The sequence below is a fragment of the Mus pahari genome, chromosome 10 (assembly GCF_900095145.1).
Source record: "Mus pahari chromosome 10, PAHARI_EIJ_v1.1, whole genome shotgun sequence".
Lineage (NCBI taxonomy): Eukaryota > Metazoa > Chordata > Mammalia > Rodentia > Muridae > Mus > Mus pahari.
Window position 1 is genome coordinate 110,055,038 of NC_034599.1, and position 13,977 is coordinate 110,069,014.

At 43.7% G+C, this 13,977-nt stretch overlaps 1 protein-coding gene across 8 annotated transcripts in view; it reads right to left on the minus strand.

Moving 5' to 3' along the window:
• Rbms3 (RNA binding motif single stranded interacting protein 3) overlaps positions 1 to 13,977 on the minus strand; it is a 682,938-nt gene that overhangs the window by 527,565 nt on the left and 141,396 nt on the right. For 5 of the 8 annotated variants that reach the window (XM_021206005.2, XM_021206004.2, XM_029542750.1 and 2 more), the window contains exon 2: positions 4,224 to 4,381. In XM_021206005.2, coding sequence (XP_021061664.1) covers positions 4,224 to 4,381 — 158 coding nt within the window. Of the gene's footprint in view, positions 1 to 4,223; positions 4,382 to 13,977 lie in introns of those variants that run through there. The other 3 variants (XM_029542747.1, XM_029542746.1, XM_029542745.1) reach the window with 1 other exon arrangement.

Below are 13,977 nucleotides of genomic sequence, written 5' to 3' on the forward strand. Positions count from 1 at the left end.
CCTGACAAACACAGAAGTGGATGCTCAGTCATCTATTGGATGGAACACAGGGACCCCAATGGAGGAGCTAGAGAAAGTACCCAAGGAGCTGAAGGGGGCTGCAACCCTGTAGGTGGAACAACAATATGAACTAACCAGTACCCCGAGAGCTCGTGTCTCTAGCTGCATAAGTAGCAGAAGATTGCGTACTCAGGCATCATTGCAAAGAGAAGCCCCTTGGTCTTGCAAACTTTATATGCCCCATAGAGGGGAATGCCAGGGCCAAGAAGTGGGAGTGAGTGGGCAGGGGAGCAGGGCTGGGGGTGGGGTATAGGGAACATTCAGTATAGCATTTGAAATGTAAATGAAGAAAATATCTAATAAAATAATTTAAAAAATATTTCTTTGCTGAGAACCTGGGTAAGAATAGTCCCTATTTTGTGCTTTCTAAAGAGATACAAAAGGTCCTGTTTCCTACTAAACATGCTCGGCCAGGCACTCATCGAAGATATGGCTGTAACTAGAGATTGTTGTAGATCAAAACTCTGTCTTCCTGATTATCCTTCAGCTTTATCTCTTTTTCCTTTATCTATTTTTACTTCTCATCTGAACACGGAGGGTGCGGATGTCACTAAAAATTTGTTTTCATATTACACATTGAAGCATACTACATTTATTTTCTTTTATATCATCATCTTGTTGTACATTAACATTCATATGGGTACCATATCCAGAAAATTCAATATATTTATGATGCTTTTGAGTATCTGTTTTCTATCATCTTATTGTCACCCATATGAGTAGTCATTACACTTCCTGTCACATGATTTATATTAACTTTAGAAGTAGCTGTAACTTCACAGAAATTAGCATGGTAACTAGGCAACACAGAATGTTTGCATAACCCTGCAAATACTGCCTGGGACACAACTCAGCTGGTAGGTTTGTCTAGCGTGCCTAAAGTCCTGAGTTTGATACCACACACCACATAAACCTGGTGTGGTGGTGCACACCGGTGATCAATTCCAGAACTTAGGAGGCAGAGACGGGGTTATCAGAGAAGTTCATGAGCATCTTGGTCTAAACATCAAATTTGAAGGCATCCTTGAATGCATGGGACACTGCCTCAAAACAAAAAAACAAAAATCTCGCCAATACCTTCTTTCATATCTTAAAATGTTGGATCCTGGATAGAAATGTCAAATTTGAAAACAATGCATACAAGTAATATGCACCATAGGGGAACTAAGGCTGCAAAAGAGGAGACAAGGTTTTCCAAGTGAGCTCTGTCTGTCTCTCAGCAAGAGCACCCTCAGCCAGCAGCTCTTAGAATGGTTAGCCACCTCAGGCTGAGGCTGCGCCGATGTTGGACAGGGAGACAAGTGACACAGGATAGACCCAGGCAAGTTCCAAACTAGGCCTTCACCCACTGAAGTTAAAGAAATGTAAATAGCTTCAATTCAAATCCATTCTTTGAATTGCCTAAGGCCAAAGACTTCACTGTTGACACACCCGGTGGATAGGTGTGGGAGCCAGATATCTTAATACACAATTACTTCTACTATGCTGAGTAGTCATAACTATTCTCTAAGATTCTCTAAGGAAAATATTACAAGCAATTAATACCAGGTCATAATCATTTCAGTGACTAGAGAACTCAAAAATGTTTTTACAGTAATCTGACCATTGGCTAAGTCTTACTAGCCAGCAACTATTAGTGTGTATGGCCAACCATTGCTTTCTGCTTCTATAACGTCCTTGAAATGTCTCAAATATACATTAGAAACATCAGCAAGATGTCTATGCTTCTGTACATTCCTGACCACCACGTCTTTCCAAGCCCACATGGGCCTTGGGTAATATTTCCCATTTCTAAAATAACCAGCAACGCTTTACAGAGATGGAAGCTGACAGAGACCTGTGCCCTGCTGCAGCCACAGTGGCGTGTCCACGGACCAGCTCTTCAGTCAAATAAAAGTTCCAGAAAGCTCTCATGTATGGGCTTTGCCAGTTCCTACATTATATACATTCCCAACCATGGCTAAGTCCAAGCCTCCGAGTCTGTAGCAAAGCTGTCCCAGAAGTCTAGAGTACTGAACAATGGGTTCTGCTGCATTGTTCAGAGACAGTTTCAGCACATCCCAAATACTACAAATAAAAATCTAGAGAAAGAAAACTCCACCCAATTTTGTGTGTTTGAGTGGGGGTGTGATGGAGTCTATAGGTGCATGCTCATATGCGTGTGTGTATGTATGTGTGTGTGTGTGTGTGTGTGTGTGTGTGTTGTAGGGTGCATGTTCACACCTCTACGCATCTGTGTGGAGGTCAGAAAGTTAAGCTCAGGTATCATCCTAGAGTCTGCCATGTAGGCTAAGCTGATCTACCTAGAACTGGATTACAAGTGTGTACCACCATTCCTGGTCTTTCACGTGGGTTCAAGGTCAGTGGAACTTAGGTGTTCACACTTATAAAGCAAAGCACTTTACTGGCTGAGCTGCAACCCCAGTCTTCAGCTCACTCTTTGTAAGGAGGAAATGGAAATGACCACACCAGGGCTGAGGCAGTCTGAGTGGACATCCCTGCTTGACCACATCAGCACAATGCTTTGGACCAGAACAGTCAGTGGTCCTCATGTGTCCATGAGAGAAGAGTTTTGGAGACGAGCTACAAGCATCTGCTACATGAGAGGGCCTGTGGGAAATGTTCACCTCTTGATTTCCTCCCCAGACCCAGTGAAGCAGAGTCTCTCAGACTCAGAACACCACGGAACAAACAGAACAACCAGAATCCCTACAAAATACCCAGAAAATGTGCCTTATGAATATGACTCAAGTATGATCTAATGAAAATGGAATTTATCTACACACCTAATCATAAAGCCAATAATTTCAATATTTTCAAAGACCTTCCTTTCCAAAATATTATAGCTCTTTCTAACAATCTATTTACCTTCTGATTCTCAACCCCCCCCCAAAAAAAAATAATTAAGAAGTGCCCACATGCCTCTGTCATGGTAGTCCTAACATCAGGAAGCTAAAACTAAAGCCATCTAAGTAAATGTTCTTCCTGCACAACTCCAGCAGACAGTCTTCTAAGTAAATATTTTTCCTGCACAATTCCACATAACATCTTGTACAAAATCAAGCAGACAGTAGCAACAGGCTGTGTTTATCTAAACACACCTATTGTTTATCAATATCTGTCTATGACTTTTTGGATGTTTGTTTATGTCTGTCTGCCATTATCTGTTGTCTAGAAATGAACTCTCAGCTTTTCTATTCATATTGAAAGCAAATAGATAATGCCTGTTGTGTTTTCTCTTGCCTGTTGTGTTTTCTCCTTCTGATGGTTTAGAAGTTGGAAAAAACCTTACAAAATAAACAGCCACCTGGTTACAAAGGAGAAAGGAAGCAACTGAGGAGTAGTTTCTCCCAAATTTAAAAATATTGTGGGACAATCAAATTGCAGATATCTGAATCGATGATATTTTGAAAATAATAAGAGGGAAATCTAAAAACACCAGCCTGTGGTTCTTAATTCATTATTTGTTACTGAGTTTACTTGTTGGGTAAATCTATGTAGAGTTAACATATTTTCACAGACATGAGATTGATAATAATAAGTGTGCTTATAGTTAAGGAATTAATAAAAATGTTTTAGGAGGAAAACTCAATTATTTCCATCTATCTTGAGAAATAAAGAAGGACTCCATCAGAGGGTTCTCTGCTTGGATGGGAAGTAGTGTCACAAGGCTAGGGAATAGCTACTTCTAGGGAGATTAAAGGGCCAATTATCTGGTCCTGATTAAGCCTGCATTTACCAAGTACGACTAGGAAAGCTTTGGTGCCCAGGCAGGATGGCATCCTGCAATCACCTGCATTACTGACACCTCTCTCTAATGTGGCTCCTTCCATGACCATAGTCATCCATCACCAACCCTTGTCTCCAGCTTTATCAGTGAAGGACATGTCTCTATTGTCACTCTCTGACTTTCAGGGTCAATACACATGTCTCAGCTCCAGTTCCTAAGCCATCGGTTCAAGAAACACACACCCCTAGTCATGCACCAAACCCCTGCTCCCTGAAGGAAGCTGGAGCAAGTCCCCAAATTTACATCTCCCCTTCCACACACACATATGTACCAGAGGCTTTATCATTGAGTCTGCAGTGGCTACAGCAACCCCCAGGGTGTCCACAGGTGACATGTGCGTCTGAACAGGCCCGCTGAGCCTCCGGACACTTACGGTTGACATAGCTTGATGAGGTCCTGGTCAGTGGTGCCTGGTGGAAGTCCTCGGATGTATAGGTTTGTCTTACTCAACTGTTCCCCGCTGCTGTTGCTGCTGCTGTTTGTGCTGGGGCTGGGAGGAGCCATGGGGTGGGGAGCTGGGGCATAGGACTGCTGCAAACAGAAGGAAAACAAAGCAAACCGTTACTGGATAAGCAGAAGCCAGGGCCTAGTCACAGGCCAGAAGCATTCACTTAAGGTAAGGCAAGCGACTTGCCTTCTCTAACACACACAAGTACGTGCATACATACACACATGCACATATACACAGACACACACACACACACACACACACACACACACACCGATACCACGTTCCCTGCTACTCTGAGAACATCAACATTACTTGCTTTTCCTCTCCTCTGGCCCAACATTTGGATCAGCACAGCCATGCATGGCAGACAATGAACTAGCGGGCACTCTTGGCCGACACCCTCAGCTTTGCCTCTGTCCCTCACCAGACTGGTTCTCCCTATGATTCTAAAATTAGCATGCCACCCTCTTCCCTGTTGCACTCAGATGGTTGGCTGTGGTGCTCCACCTTGCTTCTAACAGCCAGACATCTTTATCTTCCCTACTCTTCGGTTCACTCCTTTTCTCCAAAGAAAACTTCCATCTGCTGCTTTCCATCTCCCATGGTAGAGCACAGTCCTAGGTATGTGGGGACCATTCTAGTCATCCCGGTCCTATGAATGAGCGTGTGAGCGAGTGGACGAGCAGATCTATCCATCTCAGCTCCATTTTCCACTCTTCAGCTGTGTTCCATCAAGACCTGCTTCAAAAGGTCATAACTGATCTGAAATATTCGACCATAGAGACTGGGACTCTGAACAGGAGGATTCATGCATTACAACTGTCCTGGTCGCTGTGGGTCGCTTATTAGCAAGCAACCTTTGCCCGCCGGACTCTATTGGCATCTATTCTTTGCATCTGAGGTGCTGCCTGAGGCACTCTGAGCATGCTGGGGCCTCTCTCCATTTTAGGCTTCTCCACTACTTTAATCAATCAAAACATTCTATGTCAAAATTGAAATAACAAACTTGCTATACAAAGCTTGGGATGTGTGACCAAAGGTAATTACACTTAGACGGATCATAATTAGTAAATATATCACTTATTTTATACCATCCCTCTCCGTGCAGGCCATCTCCAGATCTCAAATCACACAGAATGCCTGGGTTGGGTTCTTGCTGCCTATCTGATCAGCTGGGTGACCTTTAGATGGCGACTTAACCTCTCTAAAGAACAGCAATCTCATTAACATGAACAAGATATGATAGCTCTCTTGGTCACAAGGTCTGTTAAAGACCATAGTGAGCAGACACAGGCATGGCTGCTGTAAGTGAGCAGCTCATGAGAACCACTGACAAAGGTGTATATCAATATTTGTGGCTAGACCATCACTACTGAGAGTGCTACTAACAAGAACCTCATATTTTTCAGTTGGAATTCAGAATGTCACTCAAATGCAGGGATGAGCGAGCATGTTCTTCCAGACAAGCGGATGGGGTTAGAGAAAGGGCTCAGCGGTGAAGAATGTCCTGTGCCTTTGCAGGGACCCAGGCTCAGTTTCCAGTACTCATGTTGAGAGTGACAATTGCCCATAACTTGCTCTGAGGGACCCAATGCCCTCTTCTAGATCCTACTAGCAACGACACACAGATGGTGTCATCACCCCGTATAGACACATACAATACACGTCAATAAAAATCGTTACGACTTTTAAATTATTCTACTGAGAAAACTTAGCTGGGTTCTCTCCTAAAGACTGAGTTATTCCACTGAGGGATTAGTAATTATCAAGCAGTAAGCTTGGGGCTCAGTAACAGAAATGAATTTATACACTGTGTTGGCTAATATTGATTGTCAACTTGACAGGATCTACCCTGACCTGGGAGATAAGCAACCCTCCAGTCTTTGGGGTGGGGGGTGAATTTCTGAACTGGATTAACTGGGGTGAGAAACCCAACATGAACACAGGTGGACTCGCCCCAGGGACTGCAACTCAGGACAGGATAAGAAGGAGACAGTGAGCTGAACCCCAGGATTCATCTCTGCTTCCTAACCATAGATGCGATGTGACCAGCTACTCCAGCTCCTGGCATTGGGTCCTTCCCCATAGTGGACTATCCTGTACCCTTGTACTATGGGCAAAAGGAAGCCCTCCCTTCCTCAAATTGCTTTTCTTTGTATCAAAGCAATGGGGAAGGCACCTAGTACAGACAGCATCAAGCTACTCAACATCCAAGTCATGAAAGAGATGGAAGGGCTGACTCAGTGGTACAATGGGAGGCCGTGGTGGCAAACTCTACTTTATACCATTACAATCTCATTCTAAGCAAAAGAAAACACCAAAAGCAACCTGTCCAAGTAGACAGGCGTGCGGGCCCACGGACACAGGAGACATCCCTGCAGCTACTCCCACTGAACTGAGGCAAACCCCAGCCTTCACTAAGTCATCCTGAAGTCCCACTCGGTTCTCTTTCTCCTCTCCAGTCACTTCCTGGACCAGACTCCATCACTCAGGGAAGTTCCCTCCCTCCTTTCCTGCTCCTACTCCTGCCTCACTGCCTCTAACTGATGCTTCTCATTTCGAACGCAGCCCCACATGGCTACTTTCCTTCCTAGCATCACAACTTGGTTCGTATCGATGTGTGGGGCTTAGTTCCTTAAAGTCTACCCCCATCTTGAATCTCCTAGCTCGAATCACCTAGCCTGTATCAGATAAACAGAGAGTGGTTATAAATCTTTAGGCTATAACTTTAGGTGCAATTAAGATGAATAAACCTGATGCTAAAGTTAGGGAGACACAGGGATGTGTTCACAGGATTCAGCTTGGTTTCCTGCTCTAGCATCTGCCTTACACCTCTCAAACTCTCAGCTTGGCCCTGGTTTATACTTATGAGTTGCTGTATAGTAATGCTGCTTAAGATTCAGGACCTCAAGGTGTGTCTCATTGTACTGGTTTCCATACCCTTCTCCATCTCCCCACACCTGAAACCATCCCATCTCAAGCCCCGAGTCACTTTTTTAGCCTTGACACTGCCCCCCACCAAAAAACTTGATGCTGAGTTCATCTCTTCCCTTCCCCGCAGGTGTCAGAATATAGCCAGCCACCCGGCCCTCTGAATTCCTAGTCTTTGTCCTGGTCTGAGTATGTGCCATCTGGTCTTCAAGTATCCTGTCTGTTCCCCTTCCTCTCTTCTCCTGCCTTTGTTTCACTGGATAGACAAAAGACACCCACAGGAGAAGACAGAACTGTCAAGTGCAAGCTCAGACTGGCTCAGAATGAAAGAGTAGGGAAGAACGAGATGGGCAGGAGGAGAGAGAGCAAGAAAATTGCAAAGAAACAGAGGCCAGAGCTACCACCTCCCAGAATGAACATGGTCCCAGCCATTTCTCTAGCTCTGCCTCATGCAAGATCAGCATTATTACTGTGGACTTTCATCTCCGCCCCCCCCCCCCACTTCTATGTATAAGTACACAGGGTTCTGTGCATTCAGTGAAGTATATCTACTGCCTTCTTAGAATTTAATATGTGCATAAAACTTGAACATTTTTAAAACTTATAAAATGTCAGCTTGTTTTCCTGGACTTGATTATGCTATAACCCTCTTTGGACACTCCTTGGTGCTTAAGCTTGCATAAGCACTGTCCATAGTAGGTGCTTTTGGTGCCTCCTAGAGTGGTGTCCAGGACTCTAGCACATGGTAGGTCTTATCAAGTGCTACACTGTGTAACAGTTGCCAGGCAGGGTGGTTTTCAAAGCTGTTGGCCACCACTCTCAAGGCCCCTCTCTCTCCAAATTCCTTAAATTCCACACTGTACTAGGGTTTCTTTTAAAATGAGACTTTGTTTCAAGCACTGCCTGCCATTGCCTAGCTTTAAAACCACCATGGAACCTAAAGAATGTTCTCAGCTTTCTGTATCACAGATCAAGAGAGACCAGACCAAGTCCTGGACAGGTCAAATGAGAAAAGCAGCAGATATGACATGATCAATACATGTTTAGTTAATTCTTCTGTTCCCTCCGGGCTCTTTGTGAGCATTTCCATAAGTAGGACACCATTTAGCAAATTGCATCATGCCTACAATGATCAATGTGTCCTCTAACAGGGCCACAGTACCCAGTGGAATAAAAAAGCTAAGGCAAAACAAAGGTAAGGAAGGGACAGGAAAATTGCAAGCATAGAAAAGAAGGTGAGGCGTTAATTGTGTGTGTGTGTGTGTGTGTGTGTGTGTGTGTGTGTGTTCTCACAGGTGGGTGTCTGTGTGTCTGTATTCATGTGTCTGGGTGTGTGGTGGGTGTACTTGTTGCTATTGTTGTGCACACACGTGCATGCTTAGGTGTAGTACCATGTGTAGTTGCATGTGGAAGCTAAAGGTCCATCTTTAGTGTCTTCTCTAATTGTCCTCCATCTTAATACAAAATCTCTTACTGAACCTGAAGAGGAAGTTCTCACTATTTAGGTACGTTGGCTGGCCGATGAGTTTTAGGCACCTCCTTGTTCCTGACCCTTAGTTCTAAGTGCTAAGGCCCCAGATACAGGCCAGCACAACTGACATTTTCTGTGGGTTGAGGAAAGCCAAAATCATTCCCATGCTTCTGTGACAAGCCCTTTACCAACCAAGTCATCTCATCAGCCAGATATGTATTTGTTTCTTATAAAGGAATGTGAGGGTTCTGGGTCATGGGGATGGGGTGGGTACATGTAATAGTAAAGATGAGTTTCTTCCAACTTCCTGCTCAAAATCTCTAGAAATTCTGCCCAAAGAGGAGTCGCTCTATTGTGGAGCCAGTAGATAGATCCACAGATCTTAACCCTTACAACAGAAGCCCTTCCTAGTCTCTAACGGTTCATTATCCTTTTGGGGATACCCCATGATTCAAATAGCCATAAGAATTGCATTGTTCTTTGTGTTCAAAAATTATAAATTCCTTCCTCTCCGCCCCCTTTCAAAATAACTTTCCTTTATCAACATCAAGTTGAAGAAGGTTCCCAAAATGCCTGATAAATGCACAACCTACAAGAATTAATTTGTGAAAACCAAGAGCAATTTTGCATGCTCTGGCTGCCAAAATACAGATAATAAAACCACAGGATCTGAAGAAAAAGGAAGGAAGGGAAGAAATAAGGAGGAAAGGAGGAAGAAAGGGAGGGAGGAAGGGAGGAAGGGAAGAGGGAAGGAGGGAGGGAGGAGGGAAGGAGGGAGGAGGGAATGGGAGGAATGTTAATAACCCCCCAATGTCAATGTATCTAGGAACTGGTTTCCTGATTAAAGTGGCTAGCTACACTTTATCCTTCATTCTTTGTCTCCTGCTGGATTTGGAATTTTATCATTGATTAGATTTTAAATCATCCTGAGCCACCAAGAAGGGGATTTTTTAAATGTTAGTAAAATAATATTTTCCTTCAGATAAAATTGACTTTGCTATATTGTTCAAAGCCCTAGTCTATAAATCACATTTAGGGTTATGGAGGACTTATGGTCTGTGGTTCCTGAGCAGTTGATCACTGTGCTGTGACAGGGGATGAATTTGCAGAGTCAGCACAGTTAGAAGCAGTAGAGGAAGGAGATGTTTGAAAGTGTGGCTTTGGGCGGCAGCTTTAAGGAGAGAGAGGACTTCTGGTGTGAGCACAAATCCACAGGCTTTTCTTTGGTGTTTATTGATGGCAACCCTGGTAGAGAGTCATCAGGGGGTCACTGAACAGAGGCTAAACACATACTGGGACTGCCAACTAGAACATTCCTACCAGTTTCATCTTTAGAGGGTTCCATGCAACTCTGGCATCTGTTTAGGAAGAAGACACTGTTCTTAACACGACAGTGAAGACATTTAGGGAAACTTTTTTATTTGGTGCTAAACATTTGTTATGTTATGCACCAGTACCACAAGCCTAGTGAGATAAATGATATTCCCCTCGTTTTGCCAAGGCGGAAACAGGCAGTGGAGAAAGAAAGAATGACCTCTTCAAGGTCACACAGTTGCGACCCAGGTTTGACCCTATGGAGACTGATGTCAGAAGCCCTACATGCGAGGTTAAACTTCAATTCTTCATGATGCACGCAACCATGATGCACGCATCCAGAAATGAAGGTTCTTCCTGGACATCATTCCAGGGGGATGGACCAGGTGTGAGCTCAGAGGCAGCCAGGTGTGAGCCGCATTGGTGCTGAGGGTGGCTACCAGCCAAGAGAAGCAGAACCAACCCTTCCATCAGAATACAAATGAAGTCACCTTGACACTTAATCTCTAAAGGGACATCACCATCAGAACCAGGTATGAGTTTTTCATGTGATGTCAAACAGTTGAGTTTAATCGTTCGGATTCGGTTGTTTAACAAGATGAACTGACCTGGGGTAGGGGTGAGGGTGATCTCACCTTCAGATGCTGACTCACTTAGTAAGTTTGGAGCCTCAACTGCAGTCCCCACCTCAGCCCCCTCTCACGTTCTTATAAAATGCCTGGCTAGGTGAGCAGGATTGCCGAGAGAGTTCCTTGCTGTGATTTGAATGCACACTGCAGCTGAATGTGAGGTGTTCCTGTCTCGAAGGAAGTAGTGGACACCAACTAATAAATACTGCCTTCCCATCGACAGAGTCAAGAAAGTAGTGAGAGGAAAAGAAGAACTTCTTTTAGATAATGTCACTGTAGTTCTTGAAGGGGCTGTGACATGTTTTAATTGAAGGTACCTCAACTCTGCCACCACGGACGATGTAGGAAGGACATTGCTTTGTTGTATGCAGCTGTCCCATGCACTGTTGGAGATTCAAATAGCATCTCCGCTCTCCATTTAGAAGCCAGATACATCATCCTCTGCCCAAAGCTTTAACAATCAAAAAATGTCTTCCGAGATTGCCAGATGTACTTTGAATAAGAGGGGTAAACCAGGACACTATGCAAACGTAACCCCTTCCCTTGAAATCTCAGAACAACCTCTTGAAAGAATAGTGATATTGATTACCTTGTCTGACTAACTTACTTCATTGTGGGGCCCAAAGTCAGCTCCTTAGTCTTAAGTACATGTGGCCCTTCTGATTTCCCCACGCCTCTACACTCTGAAGCTAAGACGTCAGAGAATATTTCATCTGTGTCAGACTGTCTAAAACATCCTTCTCCCATTGGATTGGAAACATAAATCTTTCGCAAAGAGAATGTTAAATATTTTTTGCATGCAGTTCTCCTTGGCTTGGAATCCCAGGGTTCTGGTGCCAAGCTGCAGTCAGCTCTACTGCCGGCATCTGGTCTCTGGCAGAGCCCAGTGGCAGTTGGTCTGGTGGTTTGGAGAAGCCAAGGACTCCGGCACATAGCAGTCTGTTCTGGGGATGGTCTACGCAATTTGTTTTTATTCATCTCCAGCACGATAGAATTCATAGTCTTTTATCCACTCAAGGGATAACATCACCCATGGGGCTGACATGCCAGCTCATCTATACTCCAAAAATGAATACAGACCATGTTCCTCCTTAAACCATACATTATTTAGCCGGCATAAACAAGAAGCTCGGGGTAGAATATTGTGGTGACTGTTGGATTCCTCCCCTAGATAGAGCTAATTTCCATATAACTTTGCTTCTGTATACCTCTCCGCATGGAGTGAGGGCACAACCTGAGAGAGTGGGCAGGTTAGGAGGGGCAGTGACCATTAGTGCGGCTGTAAGAGCCTCAAATGAGGGTGATGGTGTGAATCCAGTGCGTTCGAGCCATAACAAATGTAGCTAAATGAGTATCTCAGACCAGCCACACAATTTCAGCCATGGCTTCAGGAACCATGCGCATTACGGCTTTTTTCGATTTCAGGCCAGGCAATTGCCTCTCCATTATCTGGAATAGGATGACTGAAAACAATGGTCTCCATTATGCCAGTGATAATAGAGTTTGGTGGAAGGCTGCCCCTTGTCTCTTTTCCTGCCCACAGCACAGATATGGAAATGAGCAATAAAGAAGGAAACCGATCACAAAAGGCAATCGTGTGAGCATCCCTTGTCCGCTGGTCCAGGGGTGGGAACCTGATGCTTAAGAACTCCGGGGAACCTGCTGTGCCTCTACCAGCCCTTCCACTAACTAGGCTCATCAACCTTGTGTCATAAGAAGAGGGGGAACGATGTTCATTTCACTTCATTGGGATATTTTCAACCTAAAATATGTAAAATATGTAGAATACTGAACATAGCACAAGGCTCAGGCCCAACACTTGATCATATATTTATACATTTACATGTATAAATTATATAATTGTATATATTTATTTTATATAACTATATTTTATTTATATTTTATATATTATGATAATCCAAAATGTAGTGCAAAATACTTTAAATGATAAATGTGTTATCTATGTATATATGTACACATCTATAGGACATAATTTTATCATCCATACCATCCTCATGAGGGAGATCCTTAAACATAGTCTCTGGTTTTTAGGTGACATCATTTCCTTGAAGAGGGCTGAAGAGCTAGTTAATTTTTAAAGCCTCGGATCCACTCTTCGTGAAATTAAGCCATCCGAGCTCAGTTTTTCCATTTTGATCAAGAACCAGAATATGGTCAGGAGCAGAAACGAGACAATCACATCTCGTGGAATGGCTAATTAGTTCCAAGGTATTCACAGATCACTACTGAGTTAGTTTTTAATCATACTTCTGTGAGGGTGAGAGTCAGCTTTGCTTACATATTAGTTTTTAAAACCTTGGCAGATTGCATAAGTGCACGGTATTCTTTTCTGTTGACAAATAGGCGTCATCGACAGTCATTAAATTCTGTTTAGAGATTTAGATATTAAATGACATTTTAAAATTCATGGTACTTGAAAACACAAGTAAACTAGCTATTGTGCAGCTCAAGGACCACTCGACAAATTTCATCAAAACATTTATAAGCTGGAGAAATAGGCTGTTCTAAGTACACTGGCAGTCTCTTATAAACATTGCCAGCGCTCCAAACACCAAGCGCACCTAGCCTTTGCCCAGATCTCTCCTTTCAGCCAACCAACTCCTGATTTCTTCTAGGAAAAACTAATAATATTAGCACCCACTTCAAATTTTGTGGTGCTATAGGCTGAGTTGAAAGGGCCAAGTGCATGCCTTGAGACCAGCACTAGACAGGGGCTTACCACTCTATTCCTACAGCTCATGACTGCAATGCCAATGGTGGGTGGTGCTTATGGAAGAATGAGCCATGACTGTGCAGATTACAGGATCAGCTACCAGAGGACTGTGTGCACTCTCTAGGAATATTGACAGTCACCACATCTCTGAATGGAGTCTCTGGAAATGGGTCTAAAATATGACACAAAATATCTTTCAGCTGACATACCTCCTGAGCAGAGCGGATGCCACTGAAAAAGACTCTCAGGAGATTGGCATGGACTGCTGGGACAGAACTAATCCTGCAAGTAAAATTCAATTTATAGGAAGAATAAGATGTGCTTGATTTTTTTTTGTAACCAATAATTATCTTTCATCTTGATTTAAAATTCTCAAATAACAAGGACGGATGGATGGCTCAGTGGTTAGGGAACTCATCCAGCTCTTTCAGGGTCAGTTCCCAACACTCATAACAGGCAGTTGACAACTCCCTTAGCTCAAGCTCCAGGATATCCAGGAGAGGTATGTGCCTTCTTCTGACCTCCATAGTGATCTGTACGCACACACAAACACTCTCTCTCTCTCTCTCTCTCTCTCTCTCTCTCTCTCTCTCTCTC